At 37.9% G+C, this 27,142-nt stretch overlaps 2 protein-coding genes across 4 annotated transcripts; one reads left to right on the top strand and one right to left on the bottom strand.

Annotated features, from left to right (window-relative positions):
• Positions 1-51: 51 nt before the first annotated feature.
• Positions 52-12,458, bottom strand: LOC122655591 (phosphoglucan phosphatase LSF1, chloroplastic). 3 transcript variants are annotated; one of them, XM_043849820.1, is made up of 10 exons: positions 11,952-12,456; positions 11,650-11,756; positions 8,353-8,698; positions 6,514-6,585; positions 4,821-4,942; positions 4,109-4,324; positions 2,896-3,001; positions 2,656-2,768; positions 404-548; positions 52-222 (listed from the first exon to the last, which is right to left on the bottom strand). In XM_043849820.1, the coding sequence occupies exons 1-10, from the start codon at positions 12,276-12,278 to the stop codon at positions 103-105; spliced, it is 1,674 nt and encodes a 557-aa protein (XP_043705755.1). In that variant the 5' UTR covers positions 12,279-12,456; the 3' UTR covers positions 52-102. The 3 variants fall into 3 exon arrangements, with proteins under 3 accessions (XP_043705755.1, XP_043705754.1, XP_043705757.1); XM_043849819.1 differs by having other exon boundaries at positions 8,353-8,812; positions 11,952-12,455; XM_043849822.1 differs by lacking the exons at positions 52-222; positions 404-548 and adding an exon at positions 706-920 and having other exon boundaries at positions 8,353-8,812; positions 11,952-12,458.
• A 3,896-nt stretch (positions 12,459-16,354) lies between these two features.
• On the top strand, positions 16,355-25,567 carry LOC122655592 (1-deoxy-D-xylulose 5-phosphate reductoisomerase, chloroplastic-like). Its single transcript, XM_043849823.1, is given in 13 exon segments — positions 16,355-16,430; positions 16,433-16,453; positions 17,326-17,504; positions 17,970-18,056; positions 18,195-18,320; positions 18,406-18,468; positions 21,745-21,894; positions 22,153-22,220; positions 22,890-23,001; positions 23,169-23,273; positions 23,524-23,645; positions 24,036-24,182; positions 25,158-25,567. Coding segments are annotated over 13 exon segments (1,410 nt in total). The 5' UTR covers positions 16,355-16,369; the 3' UTR covers positions 25,327-25,567.
• Positions 25,568-27,142: the final 1,575 nt, after the last annotated feature.

The raw sequence follows: 27,142 nt of genomic DNA, 5'->3' as shown, positions 1-27,142 counted from the left end.
ATGCAAAGCTGTGACCTCAGCCATTACGAGTTTGATATGTACAGGAGAGACACACTACCATATACAACATTCATTCATTCAGTGGATGGACATATAGTGAACTCATTTGGGAGCTAGCGTGATCGGACAGATAGAGAATGCCATACATCGAGCTGCTTTTGCCAACATAAAACGTTCGGTTTCTGTCAGTGGTCTCTCGATCACCTTTACAACCATGGCGTCCTGCAAATTAACCAGGCACAATAAGTACATCATCGGCAGCAGAAACTGGATGTTTAAAAATGGCATATTCATGTTCCTCCTGGGAATCTCGTGTTTTCTTTTCAGAAAGATTGGTTTATTTTGCCCTTCTGAAGTATCCCTTTCATGATTTCAGGCAATCCTACATTATAAGAACACTTACCTTCTTCTGTTGCAGAACCTTAGGCCTCACACTGGCAATATCCCCCACTATAATTACATTGTTTAGGTTTCCGCGTTCATCACTTTCTGTTGGTGAATCCGATGAGTTCCTCCAATTCCCATTGATAATGAACTTATAGTAGTACCTGAAGGTAATGAACGCAATTTATTTCTAGAAATTAGCCAATGAATCAAAATGTTCCATAATGCACTGATTGATAAAACGCTGTGCTGAAGTTTAAGGTGCCTACATATTTATTGCTAAATGATATTAAGCGATATTTGGGACTGAATCCTCCAAGAAGGATGAAATGAAATTTAACTGTGGTTAGACTTCAACTGCGATTAGGCAGAAAGCACTACATATCACATAACCTGGACAACTATAATACAGTAATAATTTTATGTTTTAAAGACAGCTTGTGGCCTAGAACAGAAAAAGGTTACCACAACATTACCTCAAGCTAAAGGTAATGGTAGATTTGAGCTAAAGCTAGACTTTCCTTGCTTAAATCTACCTACAAACATTTTCCACCAGGAATTTCCCTTTATGATAAATAAAGGACCTGACACATCCATAAAGTATATACTCATTTACAGTAGCCTACATAATCACATCTCAATGAACCTTTTTCAGTTAGTTTGCTTTTGTGTGTGAATGTGCCTGAGTTAAATACAATATTCCACATCATATATATTTAATCACAATGAACCCTAGCATAGGAGAGCACTCACGTAATCAAATATCTTTAATAAGGTCTAGGGACAAAGAACGCTAACTGGTCGTGTGCTTCCTGCACCCAGACACAGGACCACGTGAAATTACAGCTCAGCCTGCCCCCAGTGAACAAAAAATCCCATGCAGTCAGATGCTCCTGCACGCGCTCTTATTGGCCCCCGTGCTGGTGCAGGCACTACACAACCAGACAGCAATCTTTTGCCCTAAAGACCATTACAATTACTTGAAGTTCAAAGCTAAAGCAGAGCCAGGTCAGCAGTAACATTGATCAGATTATGCTTACCACACATAGAACCGCTTAGTGATGGTCTGAATCTTATTAGGGTAAAAATTGGCATCATCTCCACTCCAAGGGAAGGAATTAAAATGCAGGTCAATTATTGCTGAACATATGCTGTATGGCACACACCAAATGTCATGCCCAATTTTGTATGCACGTCATCTGCATCTAGTTTCCAACTCTAGGTTATAAAACCATTCACTGTGTGCATGACTAAAGTAATAACTATAGTTGTCAAGGCAACTAGACAACCCAAGGCATTGGAGGGGCACTAGGCAACAAGGCATCCTAGGTTGCTCCATTGGGACCTAGTGATTGCAGGTTCAAGTCGGGAAACAGCCTCTCCGTGAAGCGAGGGTAAGGTTGCTTACATTATGAGTTATGACCCTCCCCAAACCCCGCAGTGGCGAGAGCCTCATGCACTGGGTACGCCCTTTTTATGCTTAAACGCCACATAGAAGCCACATCAATGCAATATGATATAATTATGCTAGTAATGACCGAATGATAAAATCAACAAACAAAGTATATGATATAATATAAGCATATTCATTGAAAAACAAAGCAATAAACAAAATCAACGTAAACTCGTGTAAGTGTGAACAAGGTGTGCCATCATATTGGACCCAAGAAAGAGCCTGGACGCCGAGGCGGTGCCTAGGCAATGTCTAGGCGATGCCTTGACAACTCTGGTAATAACTCGATGCACTCTACACAGGCCATTATTGTGAGATATAGTTCAATAAATGAATAGAATGGATTATAATTTGAGGTACTCCAATCCCAATAAAATGCAACATGGATTTCTTTTCTCTAAAATTGATGTTTGACATGTCGATACTTGAGCTTTCAGGTTTCCCATGGCTAAAACAAAGAAAATCTAAAGCGTACCAAGAAGTTACCAGCAAGCATTGTCATCACATTTAACGGTAATTCACCACACAATCGATATGTAAAGAGAAAAGTTTGGAATCTTCATGTAGCAAAACTCCACACCTTGAAATGGAAAAACAAATTTTTGGACTGTAATGACTCACAAGAAAGATGAAAATAATATTTAAAATTCAGCCTTCATTTTCTATACATAATCACTAATATCAGCACATAATGAACCTTTTAACTGCATGAACTAGGATAAGTTGTTAACTAGTGGAAGTTAATGGAAATGGATCATTATAGAAGCTTAAAACTTCAGATTCCTTCAAAGGAGAAAAAAGGGTAAGGTTAAACTTACTTCCCATGTGGAAGTCTAACTTCAGCTTCATATTTAGATCCACCCTTGTGGACTACTTCAATTGATTCTTTCCAATTTCCAGTAAAATCTCCAACCAAACGCACATCCTCCCCCTATATAACAACACATACAGCAATTGATATGAAAAATGTATTACAATTCTTTGAAAGATTATATGAAGCTCAACATGCTTTAACCCCTCCAAGTTCAGTCTCCAGCAAAGTTGAAATGAAGCTCCACCTCTTGGCCATTCCAAACAAAGGTCACAGCATGGGTTGCAGGTCCATCATGCCTTCCATTTTCTACCATGGCAATAAGATCCCATGTTGCCCAGGCAATTGCTGGTCTGCATTCAAAAATCCATTATAAGGCTGTGTAACTAAACAGACAAACGCGTATTAAATGCGAATGTTTTTACCAGCTGTCTTCAAAAAGTTTCTTTAATCAGATCTGATTACACCTTCTATCAGAAACATGCAAGCCATTGTAAAGAAGAAAAGGGGTTGTGCACCCACACCAGAGAGACTTGTAACAATAAACCTTTCAAACCTTCACCTTGAAGATGCAATATCAAGAGTTTCCCAACCTTTAAATCTCTAAATCTATACACCGATACCACAGTGAGAGTGACCTGAAACCATAATCCATTTTCTTTATATTTGATCTTATTCCTAGTTTGTTTTCTCCATCATCCATACACATTTATTTAAATATTATTTGAGTTTGCCCATACATCAGAGTAAAAAGTGCATTCTCCTAAATAGTGGCTTGGCATATCAACACTAAAAGAAAAAAAAATTATAAATAAAGAACATATTCCTATCTACAAACTGCCAAAATGATAGGATATATGGTGCAACAGCTCCCTCCCAGTTTCTACATTTGGAGAATCATGTCAAAGCTCTATCAGGATACTATGAACCATCCCATGCATATACAGCTGACCTAGACCACATCGTGCGACCTCAGGTTCAATAACCACACTGATGGCTCACTATGGGCCCACTCAAACACTAAAAAACAATTCAAATATAAAGAATAATGGCACATCTGTAATTTCCAAAGCAAGTAAGACCCTTAAGAGTAAAGCAATTGAAAGGGTGGATACGCTGGGAATCGATTCCAAAAGATAGGGGTAATTCAGGAACTAGGGCTGCAACAGGGTCAGGTTGGGCCGGGCCTTTTAAAACCCCAGCCCAACCCTAAGTCCCCTTAGCTGGACCCAAACCCGACCCAGCCCTGACCTGAGGCCAGAAAAATCCAACCCTGACCCGCCCTCAGGGTCGGGCCTGGCTGACCCTGATTGGCACCTTGCTGGACCACGTAAATCCTTGCGTTGTGGTTGTGTGATTGTTTCTTCTTTCTGTTTTTTTTGTGTTTTCTGCATCGATACTAGAATTTCATTTCCACAACAATCACATTTAAGGGAGAGAGTCAGGTTTGAGGACAGAACCTGTCAGGCCTGCAGGAGTGCAGCCCAGTGACAAAATTGTAAGCGGCATGAAGCGAAGTGTCTGTCATCCAGTGCAAGTATGCAATCACACAAGCTGGGGATCTATCAAACCCAGACGTACAAGTCACAAAAACACGAAGGTTCTTTTTCAACAGCCGTAATAGGAGCCCCACAGAAAATGGAAGTTTCTTCCTCAAGTCAAAGGAATCCACCTCCCTGCAAAAGAAATAAAATCAAGGAATTTTACCTTCAACCTATTATTACCAACAACTGTGGCACAAACCAAGAAAAGTGCTGCATGAATATAGCAGTAAATTTTAAGCACTTATAATGAACAGAAAATATCAAAGATAAGATTGAAACCTTTCAGAGGAAAAATCGCACACTCAAAAGAAGGGGGGGGGGGGCTCTTTTACAGAATCACAAGGGCATATAGTCAGTCAATCACAAGTAAGAAGCTGAAAACAGATTGCAATACAAAAAAAGACTACAAAATCCATTGATCATGGACAACCATATGATGATAAAAGAAGTATAGGACTTCCAACAATTCCATATTCCATTAGATTGATTATTCCTTCCTCAATTGAAGAATTATTAATACATATATCTCAATCAAGAGACAAGACATGCACCACTAGTGTGAGCATTACTTCAATTAATTATCAAAATGTGGCATAACAAAACTTTATAAAAAAAAATTATGAATTACCTTATAGGATAATTGATCATAAGGATATTAAATTGGCGGCAGGCGTGATTGATTGATTCAGAATTGATTCCCCAATTTGTGGCCTCAATTTCACTCTGGAAATTCAGTACAGCAGTGACTCCCTGATGCAATGTGATGTAACTGTTAAAACTTAAGCAGTGAAAGAGAAAGATCACCTAACAAGGTGAACAAACACATGCGCACACACACATGCAGCGATGTACCAATGGGAGGGAAAAAAATGAAAAAAGAAAAACAGAGAAGACAACACAATGCTAAGTATGCAGCAGAGCTCATCAAGTGCAGTAGATCTAGATCAACAGCAGTGAAAGAGAAGATCACTAAAATAAGGTGAACAAACACATGCAGCGATATACTAACGGCAGAAAAACAAGGAAAAACAAAGAGTCAAAGACGACAAGATAATACTAAGAAAGTATGCAGCGGAGCTTGTCAATCGCAGAAGATCAACAGCACACACACAAATAAAGAGAGAGATGCTAAAACAAGATTTTATAACTTTAAAGCAATCTTCCATCCAAGTGACCTTGGCAAAGAATTGACTACTGGCAAATGGCCACATATTCTCAAAGCCCCAACATACATCTTAATAATACACCTCTGTGCTAGTACCTGCAAAGGAGTTGGCTGAACGTGGGAAACTATTGAGCAGGATCTTCAATCTTGGTAGAAAAAGAATAAGTTTCTCCAATGATATGTGCAATTCTCAAAGGACTATGAAGAGTCAAAAGCTTGGAACAAGGTGAGGAAGCTATTGTTTGTCACTTCACACTATAAAGATTTGGGGGGGGGGGGCAAACCAATGGTAGTAGCAAAGACACTTTACCACCCAAATGTCAAATCCACGTGTCATGACTCATGAGAGAAACTATGTTCCTAGGTTCTAATAATGGTAATTTTTTCCCTGACCTCATGCAAGCAGAAGATCAGCTATTGCTTTAAAAAGGTGATCTCCCAATCCCTCATTACTGATTCACAATAGGCAATCTCACGCCGCGAGAGAGGGGGGGGGGGGTTCAATTGCTTATGTGGCTTCTAGTTCAAGGTTCAAGGTTTCGGTTTCAAGCCTTGTTTCAACCAAGCTTGAAACGGAAATATTTCGCGAAATTTCGGTCGAAACCTGGAAGGTTTTGGTTGCTGGTTTCAATTTTGAGGCCCAAATGGACAAATTAGTTCTCAAAACTTATAGAAAACCCTATTTTAGGCCCTTTAAACATAGTGGAACCCTTATATTGCCCTTTAAACATAAGTGGAACCCTTATATTGTAAAATAACACATACAAAATGGTAGTTTGCCTTTGGACACTATGTTGGTAGTGTACACGGTACATTGTATGATGTTGTATACACAAAATTTAGTACTAGAAAACACATAATTCAATTAAAACAACTAAAATATGCTTTAGGAATAAATAAACATAAAATTAGAAACCATTTCATAATTATCAAATGTTATTCATGGTTCATGACAAAGACATGGGAGTTGTTTGGCTAAAATTCACAAAAACTGAGGTCTTCTAAGAAGTTTCCCTCTTTGAAGTCAAAACTAGCGAAATGATACAAAGCATTCAAAGCATAATCTATTGTGTGTACTCTGTAGCAGAGGTTTGAACAGAAAAAATTGGAATGGAAGGAGTGATGTGTTTTACACAAAAAGGTTCATAGCATATACCGCAACGCTAGACAAAGTCTCCACATCTGCTTTTGTTTGTATGCATGATCCCATGTATATTTGCTCAGTAATCTGTAGACAAATCAAAAGCAATAGAAAATGAGATACTAACAGCATCAAGATAAAAGGCATCATGTTCAAATAATAAATTAGAATAATTTGAAAATTTAATGTTCAGATAACATCCATTTTACACAGTTAAAATCCAAAAGGAAAATTTGTCGAAGTTGGTAAAAGCTTTTCGACCAAAAATCTTGTTTGGATCCATGTAGCCAACCCCATTACGTTGGGATAAGGCTGAGTTTGTTGCTGTTGTTTTTTTTGACCAAAAATGTCACGCATGAATCAGTCGTTCCTCTGATTCTTGGATAGAAAGAAATCACCAAAGGTATGTTGCTTCAATTTTGAAATGATTAAGAATCGCCGAAGTAATGTCTAAACCCAATGATTCAATGCAACGATAGAGGATCCATCCTGGCCCACATTGCCGATGCATTAGATGCTGCAGAGACTTCATATCATTAACATATTTTCTATGATCACCATCAAGTACGGAAGCTTATATTTTTTAGTTCAGGAATAAATAACTTTTGCCCTTCCGTTGATGTTGTCAACCGGTTGTCCTTTTCATTAGTTTTATGCCAATTCAAGTAGGCAACAGAAGCAATGAAATGATCTAAATAAGAAAGTATATTCCTTCCTTCATCAGTGAGGAATAAGAAGCCAAGAAAATTAACAGCTACCAGACAAAAGGGGGCTATCAATACCATGGAACAGTTCAGGAAAACAAAACGCGAGTCAGACCATCTTGACCATCAGTTGGACACTTCAACAGTCCAACCATCCAGTTCGGTGGTCTGACCAGAAAACAATAAAAATCGGATAATTAGAAATATGTTTCTTAAAAGCAAGTGGGTTTGTGGGCTAATGGTAATGTTGATTTGACGCACAGAGAAGTTTACAGTTCAACTTTTGGTCAGTAACTTAGTTTCAGTTTTTTATTCTCTTATTATGAGATAGCCTCACAGTTCAACCACCAGGACTGGACTGACTTTGAACAAGTAAACTGTTTCCAGCAAAATGGCAGTTCAAGTTGTTAGAACACCCACAGTTAAGACTAGTTCATGGTTTGGCAGTCCAACCATCCAGTTCAGCGCAGCTTTTGAAAAATTGCCATGGACTAAGAAGCCAACATACAAATATAATTAACCTGAATTTACCTGTTATTTTATCTCTACCTAATTTTCTTTTTCTCCAGGTGTTCCCAATTGTTTTAGTATGCACTACCATATTCACTGTTTGTAGTGCTCCCAACCTTTTCTTAATTTATCAGCACTTCTAAAAGTTCCATTGCTATTCCAGTTACACCATCACAGCATCCAAAAGTCATTTGGAATCACTACCTCTAAGATCTTACTTCTGGGTTGAAGACAACAAAAATGCATATTTCTGACATACACAATCACTGATTAGCAGCCATCAAGCAAAAGATGCCTTTGACATACTTTTGAATTTACAGAGAACTTCTTTCCTTCCCTTCCAATAGAAAGACTAAGAAATAAGACAATTACAATCATACACACACACTAAGAAATAAGACAGTTACAATCATACACACGCACAACAGTGGGAAGTAATTCACTTGAAAAGAGGATCCTCAATTGAATCCCAACAAGTGATCTATATTTGAACCAAAAAACAATCACATAATGCAATGAATTCCTCAAGAGAATGAGGAGCTAATGAACAGGTGTGAAATGATAACTTCTTGTCACATTAAAAAGTAGTACAACTCTTATTGGAGCAAGTATAATGCATAAAACAAGCGGATCCACGCACCTTGCCATATTGCATACCAAGCAAGTGATTATAATAAAGCTCTCCTTTAGATCGATCAAGTGCTTTAATATATTCTGCCAAAGGGAAACTCCCGTGAGCCCATTCAACATCACCAGACTCTTCCTCAGAGAAAATGCAAACAAGTTGGTTAATTGGTGCAGTAAGAAAGCTATTCTGCTTTTGCAAGTCGAGATATTGCTTTTGATCGTTTAAAAGCTTCCATCCTTGTGAGCTTAGAAACTTTGAGGAAAATGTAATAAACCCAGAATTGCCACTGTGCTCAGATGATGGCTGCAAATGGGAAGCCAAAATAGTTCTATTCCAAGTAGCCATAGGAAGACGACCTCTATTGAACAAAACATCGGTGTCACTCATAAGAAGCAGCTGTTGAATTGGAAAAGGAGAGAAGGGCCTCTCAAGGACCAGGCTAAAAGATCCTCCTTTCTCATCCAGCAGCTTCCTGCAGAGACATCAACGATTGTGAAGTAACCAACTGAACTAAGATATTTCAAACAAAAAAAAATAGTACTAATTTAGAGAGTACCAAAATAAAATGCAATGGGGGTATTTTCACCAGCCAACCAAGCATAGTTGTGGTTGCAGAAACAGGTTTCAAGTCCCACCTGTGGACACTTCAAGGATATTTGATACCCTGAGAGTAGGTTAATTGGATGGTTCTGATCATCAAATAGGTACCTTTTGAACATTTATTGGCAGCCTAGGAAAAGGCCGTGTAGTGGATGATCGTTATAGTTAAATCAAGGTGATTCTAGGTATCCTAATATAATATATTTGCTGCTTGCATAGACAGGTTACCAGTCTCAAACCAAGGATACTTCTAATAAAAAATGGAGGCCAATGGATGGTTTGAATAACATATCTTTTGAACATTGATGGGACAGTCCAGGAAAGAGCGCTGTAGTTGATAATTACAATAACTTCATCAATGTGATCTTAGGGTGTGGCTAATCAAAGATATTATTGACCAATTAGTTGACCATATGGACAGGAGAAGCGTGAACAAGATTCTGTTATAGGTCTGAGCAGTATAAAATAATGTCTCCTCAAGCTGGGTAAGCAGATATGGATGCAGTCAGTTTGTAACCTATCCTTTTTAATGTCTTTCTGTAAGCATTTTACACTGTCACCCTATTTTCAGACACTGAGGATAAAATTTTTGTTATTCATTAAAAACAAAGGGTCTCCTCAAGCATTATTCATAATGAATAAGAGTCCATATGATAACGTTTCTGTTCCACAGGAATGTTTTTGAGACAGAATTTTTTCCTCTATTCTTAAGGAATACTTCTGTGAGGAAGAAACACTTTTGGGAACACTGAGTAAGAAGTATTTCTGTTTTGCCCTCTGATCTTACCTTCGATTCCTTCTGGCAACCACAATTTCCCATCCCTCACAGCCGCTACCGCACCACCCCCAAGTCCAAAAAGAAGAAAGCTCAGACATTCTCTCTTGCCAAATTCAACCTAGGCAAACCAGTCGGGCCCAGAACCTGTGAGGGCACCAATGAGGGACCAAAGACAAATGTGGCAGAGACCAGCATTTGACTGAGCCATTTCTTGTCTTCTTCAGTTCCTCTTGGCAGAGACCAGCATCATGGGATGTTCTTATCAGCTGCTACACTCTTAATCATACTCACCCCTTTCTTCCTCACACCATTTAAATCTCTGGTGCGACAATCGCTTTGAACGGTATCTCATCGGTTACTTATCAAATGTGGGCTGGGGCCTGGGAGCTCACTCAAACTTGGTGCCAGTCAATCTGTGAGATCCAATTTACAGTTCTGATTCTGTGTTTTCATAAAACCCTAGATCTATGATCTTCATACATTGCAGAAGCTCAGAATTCAATCTCGGATCACTAATGTCAGGTTGCCTATCAGTCCTCCATTGCTTATACCATGGAACGTACAAATTATTTGGATTGTATCACGTCCAGTGTCCTATATCATGCTTTGGGGACTATTAAAGGGACCCAGCTACCAACACGTTTACGGTGCTGTGGAAACACCTCGTCTGTTAGCTCAAACGCCAACAGTTTTGGAGGTATTGAAAATAACTGAATTTTCATTTCCTCATTTAATCTGCCCAAAAGTGGGGGATACACTCCTTCATCAAGAAAAGGTTCTTCAAACCGGATCTTTCTCCTGAAGACGTCATAGCCAGATTCCGGTAGGGGGTGTCCTTGACTCCATCATCAACTCATGCAGGGAGAGGGCGTGGGGTGGGAGTGAGAGAGGGCATGGGAGTGGGAGTGCGAATTGCAGAGGGCGGTAGCAGTGGCAGGGATGGGGGAGAGGGGGCAAGATGAGAGAGGACGGAAAGGACGGTTTCTGTGTGTGTTTGTGTGCCCCATTCGAAGTGATTCTGGAACAGAGAAACAATTTCATTTTTGTTTCTGTTTCTCAAAATTTGTGTTCCAATTGGCTGGTTTGTTAGTTAAGAACAGAAAAAGCGAAAAATGATCTGGCATTAGCAAACGTGTTTCTGTTCTATTATTGTTCCCGCTGAACAAAAGAACAGCAGAAATACTTCGCTGGAACACTACCAAACACAGCCTGAATAGCCATTTATTAGGGCTATGAGTCAACAAATGTGGCACTCTAGCCAGTGTGGAGAAAAATCGTAGATGATTTCATTAAAACAAAAATTACATATATACACAACATAGTTTGCCAACCAAACGTATCAGCTTTCTTGGAGGGGAGTATACAAAAGATGTTTTCCAATTCAAGATTCACTTCAAATGAACTGTAAACAGATCCTCAAGAGAATGCATATGCAGGAGTGCACATGGGAGATGAAGAAAAGAAAAATTCAAAGACAAGTTTTCACATGACTCGATGTGTATAGTAATAGCAGGAATACAAACTAGGAGCTACAATGAGTGGAAGATTGCAACTACACATTAGGCTTCAAGCAGGATTACTTACATTATCCATCATACAAATCTTGGAACATCTATTATCTTCTTTCTCATAGCTACTGTCAACATTAGCACCATTGTTCTGTATGCAGTATGCATTCCTAGTTAAGGAACTAATCAGATATTCCCAACCTATTTTTGCTTCAAAGGCCGTAGATATTTAGTAATCCATTAAGAATAAGAATATATATATATATATATATATTGTTTTTCCATAGCTTTCCATGTCAAACCTTAACAAGGAACTAGACATTTATGAAGTACGTGGTATGATAAATCAGTATTTAATCCATAAGAATTCATGCTAGCTTGGCTTTAGCACTAAATAGAAATCAATAGCAATTAAAATCATACAGTGTATCCCCGAAGTCTTTGATCTTAGGGAGCTTGCCATCTGGCGCATTACTTGCCCGTTTCAAGGTGTCACCTACCATAATTATTCTTGATTTCTCGGCATTGCCCTACGAAACAGGATTTAGAATGCCAAAAATCAGTGACACAAGAGCAGTATAAGCCATCCAAAATTACAATTGAACAGGAAGCTATTCGTCAAGACAAGTTAATGAATCCAATTCAATTGACACCAGAAAGAGGCATTTTCAACAAAACCAGAAACTCTGGATTCAAAGAATCAAGATGCAGTAGAAAGAACGGACCCCTTTCTTGAGAGCATGAACGAAGATCCTCCCGTCGACGGAAAGCGCGAAGCGTATTCCCAGTGGCTTCTCAAGTGTGACCATATACTCATTAAGATTCAAGTTAAACGGGGGGAGATCCACCGTTGCATAAACCTTTGTGATTCTTCTACCGAGATGGAGATTCTCTCTCATAGTAATTCCAAAACCTTGCTTAGCCAAACACAAATTTCTACCCCAAAAAGAAGAATCCAATGCAGGTTGAGCAATCTTCCCCGTGTCATAGAAATTGCAGGGAAATGACGATTCATTGGAAAACATGCAACTGGAGAGTTGCAGAGAAGACATGGCGAGTGAATTCAAGAAGAATTCAGTAGGTTTTCTTTGATAAATCAAGAAAACGAAGTGTACGGATCTAGTTCTGCTGTGGTCTACTGGTCTTTATGTGTTTTTTGATTTGCGATAGAGTCAGAGAGACTAGAGAGTAGAGAGACTTGAGAGTGAGGTTCGCGCTTCTTCTTGGGTGTTGGGGAAGAGAAATCACCGATCACGTGATAAAACCCCTATGATGCTGCCGCGTGGCATAATCCTCTCTAAAACCTGTTGTTTGCTCCACAGGGGCCTTTCTCCTTGCTTTACAACCAGAGGAAAGGAAGTTTCTTATTGGTTGCCTACGTTGGCCACCATCCGCCTTCTCGGCTCGATTCGATTCGAATCGAATCAGAGAATCAAATGGGGACAATTGTAATTTGTCTGCTTCCTTCAGATATTGTATTGGAGCCGTTTCTTTTGTTTGTCTACTCTTTATTGTGATTTGGGATCATGTAGGTTTAGGCCCGTTTCTTTAGAGGGGATTAAAATGGGATAGGAGAATTGGGATGAGAAAATGCTGATCTGGTATTTCAAAATAGAAAATTATCCTCTCCAATTTCCTAAAGTTCGGTAATGCAGCAGTGCTAGGTGGAGATGCCGATATGTGCCAGCTCTGACATCCAACGGTCCAAGCTCATTGATTGTGTTGAACTTGGACCGTTGAATGTCTGAGCTACCATGTGTCAGCATCTCCACCTAGCACTGTCGCACTGACAAGCTTCAGGAATTGGAGATGATAATAATCCCTTTTAAAATCCCACTCCAATCTTGTTTGGTTATACTAGGGTGGTGAACTTACAAAACTCAGGAAACACCATTAAATGCTTTGTCTGTTGATATGTCACTTCAAAATCCTACCCGCAATCTATTCAAAGTCCCACCAAAACACCATTAAATTGGTGGGACTTTGGCCACTATTAAGGGAAAAATAGCTTTACTTCAACATTCCCACCTCAACAAAACCCCCAACAACATGTGCGTTCCATTTTTCCAACAATCCCACCCCCACCTTCCCCTCTAAACAAACGAGGCCTTAGGGTTTTGGAAACGTGCATTGGGCATTTGAAATTCATGCATTAAGCTTACAATCTCTATTGGGGGTGAGAACTCGGCATTTTCTTTTAATTGTCCTTTCTTCTTATTCTCCGAAGTTCTTTAAAATAAATAGTTTAAAAAGGTTTTCAAAAATAATTTAAAAGTGACATATCATTAATAGGAAAAAATAACAGTACTTGATCGTGTTCCTTTGTGCCCACTAACAAAGGGGTGAAATGACCCCCTTATCCTCCTATTGGACGCTCTTGTGTGTTCTCTCATTGACCCTACACTGGTGTAGTAGCCACGTGACCGAGCAGAACAGTAACCCTTCCCCTATTATTTATGTCATTATCAAAAAACGTCATTGTCATGCACATTTTTCGAATATGCGTGTAAAATGTCACTGTTACTCCCAATAGAAAGAAAAAAAAATTGTCGATTATACTAAAAGGGGAAAAAAAAGTAATATTACAAATTAAAAATCTCAAACATAAATTAGGTATTATTATTGACACCCCTCAATAAGAACCCATACATACCTCGTTTATGTATGGGAAAATTAGAGGAATAAATATATATCAAATACATATCTGACGTGTATGTATATGATATGAATTAAGTGATTATAAGTTTATGTATATGACAGTTTTCATATATATATATATATATATATATATATATTTTAAAATCATAAAAAGTTACATCCATGTTAATGCCCTTATATGCGTTCTCATTGGCCCCGCACTGGTAAAGGGCCACGTGATTAGGCAGTGAAAATGAAATTGCACTATGGCAACATGAAAACTTTTTCCCATTTTAAACTGAAATTTTTGGAATGATCCAGGATAGATGACCTTTTTATTTGGTAAGATTGATTTCGAAATTCAACAAGGTGGCCACACCTAGCTATGAGAGAGGAAAATGGATGGAGTTATTGCGCACTGGGCGGTGGTAACAAAGAAATTTAAATGACCTCTCTACTCATGCCCAAGCCCTTTGCCCGGTGGGGTCCACCAATCCCTATTTTTGAGGAACTGTGGAACTGGACCGGCCAGCAAACTGGAAGGTGAATAATTTTCCAGTTATTGCACTTATCGTGACACACATTTTCTTACCTATTGTACATAAACGTGACACACATTTCACCACTTATGCCCTAAAAGAGAGAGAGAGAGAGAGAGAGAAAAACGTGACACTCATGCATCAGCCATTGATGGAAAAGACATCTTTCCTAGGCATATTCGTCAATTGCCAGACAATAAAAACAGAAGACTGTGAATCATTCACGAAAGCACTAAATGACTTGCACCTTGGCACCGATGTGGACAGTTCCGATAGTAAAATTTGAAGTGGGGGAAAACCCAAAAAAGGAGTTGTATACACCGCCAGTTTGCATGGTCCGCCCAGGATAAAAATCTTTTGCTGTGTCGTAGGATGTGCATCGTACACCCGACAGTATTACTGAGGATCCTGGTCCGTCTGCTCACATATTTTATTTTATTTTTTTTAATGTTTTTTTTTAAAGGATTCCATTAACATGTGACTTGTACGTGCTGATTCATGTATGAATCATGCAACATCCTTCCCATGCTTCCATTCGATGGATATGTATTTTTATTATTTACAAATTAAGATTAAGATGTAATTTTATAGATAGATTAAGAATGATAATGACTATTAATATATCAAATTTTATGGTTACATGGAATACGACGTGACAAATATCAATTGAGAAGTGTTGTTTAGCTTGGCAATATGTCCATGTTGTTACCATGCATCTATCCAAATTTTGCTTTTATATTAATAAGATAATAATGATAAATAAAAATGGATGCCAAGAAAAGATTAAAATTTTTTTTTTTTGGTGAATAATTAATTTATTGAGGATAGGAGCATGAGCCATCTAGTGCTTCTCCCTCACAAAGGAGAAGCAACCATGGAGTGGACATATACTATATAGTAAGACATGTAATTGACAGAGTCTTTCTGGCCAAGGTATCAGCTATAGAGATGATATGCCTTGGAATACAAGATTACATTCATCAAAAAAGAGACCGATGATCTTTTTGGTATCTTCTATAATTGGCACCGCAAGCAATGGTGTGAGATGAGCAGGATCTTGAATGCATTTTATAACCTTCACACTATCTGATTCAACTTGAATTCTTCTGTAATCTGCTGATAAGGCTTGGGACAAGTCTGTACGGATACCAATTGCCTCCCCGATATAAGAAGTATTAAAATAAACACTACCGAATGCTGCCAATAGCGGAATACCCCAGTCATCTTTTGTCAAAAACCAATACCCCCCTTAGATGCAGCTATTGGAAAGGAGGCATCAGTATTCAGCTTAACGAAACCTGGTGGAGGTGACCGCCAAGATAGATTCAATAGATACATAAATCAATCATTACATCATCATGATTTTTATGTCTTTATGCTTTTTCTTTTATTTTCTTCTCTTATAACTAAACCCCTTTTATATTTAATATCAGGGAAAAGATTGTAGACTCTGTCAAGGTGTTCAACCTTCTGAGAGTTTCTCTCCTTCCCTTCCCTCTTTCACACACTCCTCACTTGTTCTCTCCACCCCTTATTTTTTTTTGTTTTTTTTGATAAACTCCACCCCTTATTTGACGAACTCTCTCATGCCCCCCAACAAGTGGCGCATGTAGATACCAAGGCACGTCTACAACGGGGCCAATCCCTCGCCGGCCTACCCTCTCGTATTGGCTCCGGCCCCGCGGTTTTGCAGGGGCCGCGCAGCGTGGCAGAGATCTTCTGCCCATGGTGGGCGGTATTTATTTACTTTTGGACCTTTCGTAATGAGAGGGGCCAACTGTAACTGTAACGATAATGGGTAATGGGGGCCACCTGTAATGCCCGTCCCGAGAGTTATAAAACATGGAGACACACAGTGAGTCCCCACGAGCTTAATTTGATTTTGTATGAATATTTAATCAAATATATATTGGATTGCTATTAGTCTTGTTCGTTTACAAATTCTGATCTTCGTTCTTCCAGTGGTGATGGCTCTGAAATTCTCTTCTCCTCCGGAAATAAGGGGTGTTTCCTTCCTGGATTCTAGTAAACCAACCTTCTCAAGCTTACTGGTATGATCTTTACTCCTTGTTCTTCTCTCTCTTTCGCTTCTTCTTTAGTATCAAAGGGCTTGTTCTGTCTCTCTATCGCTCTTTCTTAGCTGCTTAGCTGCTTACATGTGTGATTTTAATTAATTGACTCAGATCATGAGTTGAGCTTGTTTCGGTTTGTTGCCCTTATCTGGACTTTGTTGACTGGCTTCTGCAAAGATTTGTTTCAGCGTATTTCAGTGTTTCAGTGTTATATGGGATCTTTCGGGTAGTTGAGTACATTACTCTGCTGGGTTGTTGATTTTTTTTTTTTAATTATGTAAATTTGATCAGAAGAACACTTAGCTGCTTGCATTGGGTTTGGTAATTCGATTTCTCTTTTCTTAGCTGCTTGCATTGTGTTTGGTTATTCGATTTCTCTTTTCCATGGCTTCTACTTATGTCCAAAAACAATGGATTTTGCTCTTTGAAAAATAAATTGAGAATTCATGAATTTGGGGAGTTTTGAAGTGTAACAGTATAGATCTTGTTGTTTGGGTTGGGATATGAATTCATGAACATATTGAATTACTACTTTATTTTATGGCTTTAGAGAGAGAGAGAGAGAGAGAGAGAGAGAGAGATGTTTGTGTATGTTTCTCCCCTTGCTGTTTTTTCGTAGAGAGATTGTAGGCTGGACTCAAATGCATGATCTTGCAGTTGTGATGCAGTACTCAACCGATTATGGGCTCAGAAGCAATATAGTTTTTTCATGTTTCAACAATTTATTGTCGCATGCATTTTTGCTTCTTATTGGCAGGTTGGGAGAATTGATCTGTTTGCTATATCATTTTGTTTAGTTGTCAGGCGACGGACTTGAAATTTTGGTCTTATTTGAGGTTTACACTTTACAGGAGGATTTTCTTTGAAGAGAAACGAAAAAGGAACAATATTTGGTGGAAGAGTTTGTTGTTCAGCACAGCCACCTCCTCCAGCCTGGCCAGGGCGAGCTGTTCCAGAGCTGAGATGTAAGGTTTCAGATGGTCCAAAGCCTATTTCCATTGTTGGGTCCACTGGTTCTATTGGAACTCAGGTACTATATCTCCAAATGAATAAATTAAGGGTTGGTGTGAGTGTGTGACAACCTTTGTGACGTTCCCGGAAGTTACAAGTCAGATCTGAGCTGTCCAACAGTCAGAATGGATACATCATCTGCCCATGTGGCAAAATAGATGCCTTGTGAGGTTTTGCAAAGTAACATACCCTTGTGACATTAATATTTTGCCATAAATAAATAAGTTAACAATTTTCTTATTTTCTTTCGCACTTATATGCGCCTTCCTTTAGAACTTACTAAGTTTACATCTGGGTCTTCCATGCAATTTGATGAGCTATTCCTCCTTTACTACATTAGTTTTTTTTTTTTCAGTCCGTGTTTGACTTAATTTTGTTTGGTCTTCCTTGTAGTTGACTTAAGTTTTTTTTCCTATATTAATAATTTTGGGTATTAGTTGCCTAAATGTATACCATTTGCATTCCTGTAATTTGCTGCTTTCAGACTTTGGACATTGTTGCTGAGAACCCTGATAAGTTCAGGGTTGTGGCACTGGCAGCTGGTTCCAATGTGACTCTTCTTGCTGATCAGGTGATCACATGTCTAATGTTAAATTTCTGGTGAAGTTTGGGGTATTTAAATTCTTAGAAGCCCCTAAATCAAGTTTCTTTTGGATGCTGAATAGTTTCCTTTTCCTCTTTTCTGCATTAAAAATAAAAACCATAACAGGTGAAGAGATGCAAGCCTCAGTTGGTTGCTGTTAGAAACGAATCATTACTCGATGAACTCAAGGAGGCTTTGGCTGATGCTGAGCACAAGCCTGAGATCATTCCTGGAGAGCAAGGTGTTGTAGAGGTTGGCTGCTATGTTACACTTCTCTTGCTTCTTGGATGGTAGACAAAATCATCCATTAAAGTGCATTGTTTTCATTCATCCTCAGGTTGCTCGTCACCTGGATGCTGTTACTGTAGTAACGGGAATAGTAGGTTGTGCGGGTTTGAAGGTAAAGACTGAAATCCTTTAGTTTGATCATCATGAGTTTTTTATTGTTGGCATGCATTACATGGACCCCTCCTCTTAAATTTTTGTCAGGATTGCTTGTGGGCTGTCCCATCCCTTACTAAATGGAAGGGAGGTCTAAGCTAACAAGAGCTGGGAATCTTCTGAATTTTTTTTCATAAATTTTATCAAATTGTATTCCAGAAGGTTAAAAAATGACCAATGCAAGTTGCCTTCCCACCTCCCTACCCTTCTTAAAAACAGAATGATTCATTACAACTGATCTAACATATTAAAATTGGATGTTTAGATACTAGAATAAGCTGGACAAAAGAGCCCTTCAATGCTCACATGAGTTCACATTATTTTTAAATACATTTAACTTCGGTAAAATAACAATGTATTGATGATAAAAAATAGAAAAAAAAATCAATAATATCCAACTAATTAAATAAAGGATAGGTTTTACACTTACGGCCCATGACATTCCCAACAAGTAGAGAAGCCATCCTTTGATTCTGACAATATGTACCTCACTTGTGAGGAGTTGGCTAACTAAGCTTGTTTGAGTTAAAATAAAACCGCAAGCGTATGGGTCAATCGTAGCTACGGGTCGAACACAAGGAGATATACGCCACTCTATTTAATTAACTTAAAAGTAATGCAAAGTGGACCAAATTAAAGTGTTAAATTAAAATAATGAAAATTAATGCATCCTAACTCATAAGCATCTAACAAAATTAAGGGATTAAATTGGCGTCATAACGCATGAGCATCTAACCTATCAAACTAAAGCGAATTGAAAGGAATAATAAAAACGCAGTCACACTTCATAATCACATAAAAAGAAATAAGGGAATAAAAGTGCATCCACATACCACAACCATATAAAAAAAATAAAAGAAATAGAGGGAGAAGAAGAAGAAGATAGAGAGAGATAGAGGAAAGGGAGAATGAGATTAAGGGTTTAGAGAATGAGATACCTTGATGTGCTTGAATACTTGAATAAACTCACCATGGCTTCCTCTTCTAAATCTCCATGTCTTGTCATCAACATAGGAACTTAGACTAAGAAGCTTTAAACTAAAACTATTACAACCATTAAACTAGACTTATGAAATCAAAACTAAGAACTTAAGCCAAAACTAGAACTAGAAAAGAAAGAGAAAAATTTCACTAAGTGAATGAAGTAAAAATTACACTAAAAAACTGAATTAAAATTAACTAGAAACTAACTAAAAACTAACTTCTTACAACCCAAAGGGCAAGGGGTATTTATAGGGGGAAGAGAAGAGAAGGGAGAAGAGGGAAGTGTAGGAGAAATATTCCCTAAGAAAAGAGAATATTCTCTTCTCCTTCCTCTTTTACAATGCCTTGAATCCTAAGAAAAAAGAAAAAAAATAGAAAGAAGAAGAAGAGAAGATTGTTTACATAGACCTTCTATTTCTAGAAAAGTAAACTTCCAATTCTAACAAGTGCTTCCTTTTCTTTGTAGATATCGTTTCCAAGCAATAAAATCAAAGCATCTTTGATTTTTCAACTTTCCATAGGTGAGAATATCTTTCAAAATAAGTCTATCCCAAGTAGAATTCCAGAAGTGCCCTTGAGAAGTTGGAGGAGAGAGAGAGTAAGGGTGATGACTAGGATTCTTTCAAAAATAAATAAAATACCCATTCTGTTCTTCAGGAAACGTGGAGCATGGGGTGCTTATATAGGCCTCACCATTGTGTTCCTTGCGAAAAATCACCCAAAATAGACCCAAATTTCGTCCAATTTGGAGATCGGGAGCCCAAGATATCTCAAGTTGAAGTTGGACTGTCCAGAGCCCTCCAAATGGAATCTTTCGGGTACAAGAAATGTAACTTCTAATAATTCTGTTAAGGCCCCTGCAATCTGAACTTTTGCTTCACTTTGTCCCCAGCCGACTGTCAATAATTACAAATAAACCCCTATAGACCATTTTCGTGCTTCGTTACGGAAACGGCCGTAACTTCTTCGTTTCAACTCGGAATCATGTGCCGTTTAAACCATTCTGAAGCTGACTCGATGGGCTACGCATCCAAGCCATTAACACCTTTAAACACCTTAAAAACACTTCCTTAGCATCATCTCCTCCATTTTCTCAAGAATTCACCTAAAACCTGAAAAGCATAAGAAAGCACCGAGTAACTCTGTCCAATATGGTAAAATGTATGCTTTATGCCCTAACAAGTAGAGAAGCCATCCTTTGATTCTGACAATATGTACCTCACTTGTGAGGAGTTGGCTAACTAAGCTCACAGAAAATGAATATTTAAATCAATTCCCATTTTGTTTTAAAATGTTCTTTAGGATTATCTAGTGTCTAAACAAAATTTCATAATGACAAAAATATATCTCAAATTTTACTTTTCCTAATCAGCCAACCCATTTAGTTGGGATTAGGCTGAGTTGTTGTTGTTTTACTTTTCCTAATCGATTAGACTCTCGTCCATGTAATTTTTGTTGTATTCATTAGAGTGATTGGAAAAGGTAGGTCCCAAAAGATAATTTGGGCACACCTTGAACATGTGGATATTTTCAATGCTAGGATTTCATTTAGTGGCTGGTCTTGGTCCTTAAAACATGCATATGGAATCTGGGGAGTGATAGGGCCTCACCGATCTGAGTGTTTTGAGGCCAAAACCAACAACACTGCTATAGTGCTATCTGGGTTGGTATGTGACTGCCAAGTTGATGGTGGGAGTTCGCTGAACCACCTAGAGGGTTCTGATGTAGCAGCTCCAGAAGATGGTAGGAGGAAGATGGTGGTAGACCCAGATTTGTTATGGAAGGAAAAGAGTTCTTCTAAAAGTGATCATAGTTTGTAAGGTTGTGGGATTAATTTGATGCTTTTATGCCCTGTTCCTTTGTTTTTTCCTTCTTTTTCCTACAAAATTATTTTGCTGTTGCTAACAAAAAAAAAACTGTTGGCATAATCATGTGCAATCTGGCTCCTTTTTGGCCTGGTGGTACAGGTAAAAGCCTCAGTACTTCTACTTCACTGCATGATTGATTTTACACTGTACTTGTGAAAACCTAGGTACTTGCTATCTGAAAAATAACTTTGATCGCATCGATAACCATGATTTATCTTGCAATGCTTTTTTAATTATCTTTCCTTTGTGATTAACAAAAGGAGAAGAAACAATGTCCTGAATAAATTATGCATTACTTATAAGCAATCATAACTACAATGAGTTAAAAAGGGAACCAATAAGACATTAGGCTGATCGTTGCTCTTTCTTTATTGTTTTTGTAGCCCACAGTGGCTGCAATAGAAGCAGGAAAAGATATAGCATTGGCAAATAAAGAGACTTTGATTGCTGGGGGTCCTTTTGTGCTTCCACTTGCTCAAAAGCATAAAGTGAAAATACTTCCTGCTGATTCTGAACATTCTGCAATTTTTCAGGTCTGAACTCTGAACATGTTATCTTACTGGTATCTCCCTTCTCCCCCTCCTCGAGTATCTATCCGCCCTATAAATTATGGATATATGTTTGAGATTCTTCCATCTTATTGTGGACTTAATTGTTTGCAATAACACGAAAAACATGTGTTTTGGTATTTACTTGTTTAACGATTTCATGTTCATGTTAGATGCATCCTTTTGATTCCATCTTTTATCAATGCTGATTAGAGAAGCTGAGAGAGATCTTCTTGTCTCCAGTGTATCCAGGGTTTGCCGGAGGGTGCACTTAGACGCATAATTTTGACTGCTTCAGGAGGAGCTTTCAGGTGTGAATTCATACGACTTGTAACTCCACTCAAGTGTTTCAAACCCCACAAGGCATGCCACTATTAGAGGGAAACAAGAAGCATGGAAGATGATTTCTGGTTATTTCTCTTTGAAAAGTGATATTACTTGAATTATAATTAAATGTACACTTAAGTAAGCCCTTTTCCTAACTAACTGATGTCAGCTACATGGACTCTGCTTCATCATTTGACTATGTTTAAGGTTTAGTTGTCAAGCATAGGCTCTTCATATCCTTTTTCACTAATTTTTCCCCCCACTTTTTGTCTACCACTCAGTGTTCTGACTCTAATTGGTATCATATCACTCATCCTTACTGCTGCACTCAATTGCCTCTGCAAAAGTAAGATGTGCACATGTTTATTCTATTTATGAATTAAGATTATAGTTCTAAGCACTCAATAATTCCACCATTGCATGTGACCTAAATCCGTACGTGAAATCTGGTATTTATCGTTCTCAATATGACCTCTTCTCTTGATTAGAGGAAAGTGAAATGAGTAAAAAAATCAGATGTCAATCTATTCATGATAGATTATTTAGTTATTTCACATAGATTTAAAAAGCTCATATCTTTTACACTCTTCCTTTAATTATAGATCCAGCATTTGGAACCTAGGGTTAACCAGGTACTTGTGGTTCCCTGACAGGGATTGGCCTGTTGAAAAATTGAAAGAAGTGAAAGTTGCTGATGCTTTAAAACACCCTAACTGGACTATGGGAAAGAAGATAACAGTGGATTCTGCTACCCTTTTCAACAAGGTTTGCTTTTTTCGTAGTTGTCTAATTGCTTTTTAGTTTTTGTCCCCCTCTTTTTCTTTTCATGTTTTATTATGTTATCTGCTAAATCATGCATCATCTGAGAACCTAAAATGCTAAAACCCAGCTTCCTTTTCCTTCCTGCACTCCAACTTTCCCCCTCTTAACAGGGCCTAGAAGTCATTGAAGCTCACTATCTATTTGGGGCTGAATATGATGATATTGAGATTGTGATTCATCCACAGTCAATTATACACTCAATGGTTGAGACCCAGGTTCATTTCTTGCCTTTTTCCACCATCACAGTTATTTCTTTGATAATTTATTTCTCTGTGGTTTTCCTTGTGTTATAGAATTCTAAAAGGATAACCTTAATTTTTAGTCAGTCTCTTTTTTTTTAAGGGGGGCGGGGGGGGGAGGTATTCTGTGGAGCATTGGATTGAAGTTACAAGAAACTGAAAATTTGATGTTACACCAGATTATATGCACTGATAGTTCGGGATTTCTTTTTCCTGTTTTTCCCAGGATTCATCTGTATTGGCCCAGTTAGGATGGCCTGACATGCGTCTGCCAATTCTTTACACACTGTCATGGCCAGACAGAGTTTACTGCTCTGAGATAACTTGGCCTCGTCTTGATCTTTGCAAGTAGGGACCTCTTTTCTTTTTCATAGCACTATACTCTTACTCTCAATATAGCAGTGCAGTAAGTACATTATTGTTTAATGGGTTATATTACTTCTCAATGCAAAGAAAAAAGAAAGGTAAGAATATAGATTAAATCACAAAAGTATGGTGAAACTTCTCTAATTCTTTGGCACTACCTTCCTATTATGTTCTCACCCATTAGTTTGGTCATCCATTCTGTTTACTTCTTCAAATTTATTATTTGAGGTGGTTTTTCTGGTATTTCTGGTGTTATTCATAACTTGAAAACATTAACGGTGCATCTGTCAATCAAAGTACAGGCATGTGCCGATAATTCTAGAATATAGTGAGAAAGGACAATTTTTATCTAATTTTCATGATATTATGCAGGCTTGGTTCCCTAACATTTAAAGCGCCTGACAATGAGAAATACCCATCCATGAATCTTGCCTATGCTGCTGGACGGGCTGGAGGCACAATGACTGGAGTTTTGAGTGCAGCAAATGAGAAAGCTGTGGAGATGTTTATTGATGAGAAGTAAGTACTTTTGTTTCTTATTTTTTTAACCCTTATACAGTTAAGTGACTTATTTTCTTTTGTTGCTTGTCCATTCTTATCAAGTATTTTCTTTTTTGGTACTCCTCCTTGTCAAGAGGCTTACATCTTCTACAGAGGATCTATAGAATTTGAAGTCACATTTATGTACTAAGAATGTATGGAACTGTTTCTCTTTTTGCCATGGAAATAATCTAGCAGCCTGTTACTGAAAATTAAATTTTCGAACAAATGCTTTAAAGAGTGTGAAATTAACTGCAAAACTGCTAGCTTCTTTCCTGGTTAGTTTTCTTTGACTTCAAATGACAAGGTCAAACTATATCAGAGGATCATAATATCCTATGATAAAGTTTCTTAGAAGCATGATTCGTTGAAAAAAAAAATTATGTTCTCGTAGGTGAAGCTATGCTGTACTTAATAATAGTAGAAACTAATGGTTCCTTCTTGGCCGAAAGTTTCCATTAACTATCTGATTGAAAAGAACAATGCTGTTGAAAAAGCGAGTGTTGTCACTGAAGTTATTTATTTAATCAAGTAGTCTCCATTATTTCGTTCTAGTTTGGATAGTGTTAATGGTGCCAGTAAAAGTTTTTGGTTTTGCATTAGGTGCTATATGCAATGTTATATTATTTTGTTAAAAAGAAGAAAAGAAGATCAACACAGAGGAAAAGAGTGTTGATTAACCTAACATGATCTCAAGAGGGGTGTGAATGCCTCTTGAAAGAATAAAACAGATTATGTTTTCTGAAACCTCTATGTCCACTCTATATTCTGTAGGGTGATTGTTCATATCATTGACCCTCAGTTTGATTTGTTATAGCTTGTTGCTTTTCCAACATTACTAATTCTTGGATCAGATATGCTGGAATAACTAAAATAACACAATGAGCTATGCTGCTGATTTTCTTAAGACTATTGGATTCATCTCCTGATAAGCATGTGCCATGAACTTTTCAGAATCAGCTACCTGGATATTTTCAAAGTTGTGGAGCTAACCTGCAATAAGCACCAGTCAGAGTTAGTGACGAACCCATCTCTTGAGGAGATCATACACTATGATCTGTGGGCTCGGAACTTTGCTGCAAGTGTACAACCATCATCTAAGTTAAGCCCTGTCCCTGCATGATTTACAGTGAACTCTACATGACCAGAAGAGCGTCTGTAAATGTATGATTGCATGCATATAATTTCTTGTTTGCAAACAGAACAGCCATTTTATGGCAATAGAATAAGGGAAATTGAAAGAGGGAAAAAAAATGGTGCATTTATTTTCAGGAAGCACATCTCTTTCCTCTTCTTTTCAGTTTTTATTGGATTCTCCTTTATGTTGGCTAAGTTTAAGTGCATAGAAACGGTGTTACATATCACCTAAACTAATTCCTGCTGAAGTGAAGCTAAGGTTTAAGATAACAGAATCAGGGATGGGATCGATTTCCATCGATTCTGATTCTTAACTGATTGGAATCGGTCAAGAAGTCAGTGGAATTGGTTGAAACCATATGAAACCAATAGATTCAAAAAAGGGTTCACAGAATTGACAAAAACCGGGATTGGTGTCGTCAATTCACACAATCCGATTCCAATTCCTCAGACCATGAGTGAAACGTTTCCCAATAGTCATCTACATTATTGGATTATGGTATACCCATCAGAGTCTTGGAGACAGCTATAGTCATGAGAGTTTTTGTGTCACACATTAGAAATAAATCTATCAAATTGAAGAGTGTGCACCCATCTCTCCCAAGCCGATATTTATTACTGGCCAAAGTTTTCCTTCACAGTTAGAGAAGGAAGAATTCTCCCTCAATTGGTGCAAAATTATTGAACAGTCTTAATACATATAAGAACTTGGACACTCTCTCCTTAACGGTTGACTTCTAAAAGTGACATGACAAGAATAAGGGTGAAATCTGAGGCCGAGAAATCCCCAATGGCCCCAATGTTGATTTGATTTTGTAACTAAGAATATCAGTCTCTTTCGGAGACTTTTTGGCCTTTGCATCAAAGAAATCTGTAATTTTTGGGATTTTCATGGCGTTTGTCATGTCTATAAGGATCGATTAGTTAAACAAGGTCACAGTCCTAGGTCTTAAAGTGGTGGGGATTGATTAAGCCATATCAAGCGATCGACTATCCTTTGGCCGATACAACTGATCCTTATATTGGATATTGATAACAATCATGTTCTTATGTATCGGATTCCCAATACTGATACTAATACCTAAGCTGATACTGGATCGATGTACGGTATGGACATGGAGGTATAATTCTCAAAATACCCCATGATAATGGTATCATTGAAGGCAAAACTGTTTGATACGACCGATATCAACTAATACCATCCCCATATATCGCTACTCATCCGCTGATATCCAATACCTAAAACATGATAATGATCTCATACTTAAATAGGGATGCACTCTCATGACAACACAATGAGACTCTCAAGACTCAAAGGAGCATGATTTTAGTGCATAGTATTGAATCAGGTATCGGTCATCTTCAAAACTAATACGATATCAATATGAATCGGTATAGATTGGCCCGTATTAGACAAGTTTGCTCTCCCCAAATGTTCTGAAAAATCAAATATTTTGACTGTTTTACCCTTGATCTATATTATTTTATTGATACAATATTGGCATGGTTTCGAGATCAATGGCTAGCGATATTCGTATTTGAAATCCAACACGATACCTCAAACTAAGGGTATTAATCGATTCGATTTTCGGTGTAATCGATTTGGTTTGGTTCAAACCATTTAATTAAACGATCTCAGATTTGCAATCATAACCGAACCATTTGTTAAATTGTTTCACGATTTTGGTTTTAAATGGCTTTTATTTGGTTTTTGCACATTTATGTACATTTAAGAGTGTTAAACAGTTTATTCGATTAGATAGTTTAATTTAAATCATTTAACTAGATAATCTCAATTTAAA

Source organism: Telopea speciosissima, chromosome 3 (genome assembly GCF_018873765.1).
Source record: "Telopea speciosissima isolate NSW1024214 ecotype Mountain lineage chromosome 3, Tspe_v1, whole genome shotgun sequence".
NCBI lineage: Eukaryota > Viridiplantae > Streptophyta > Magnoliopsida > Proteales > Proteaceae > Telopea > Telopea speciosissima.
This window is presented reverse-complemented; position numbering and strand designations above follow the sequence as displayed.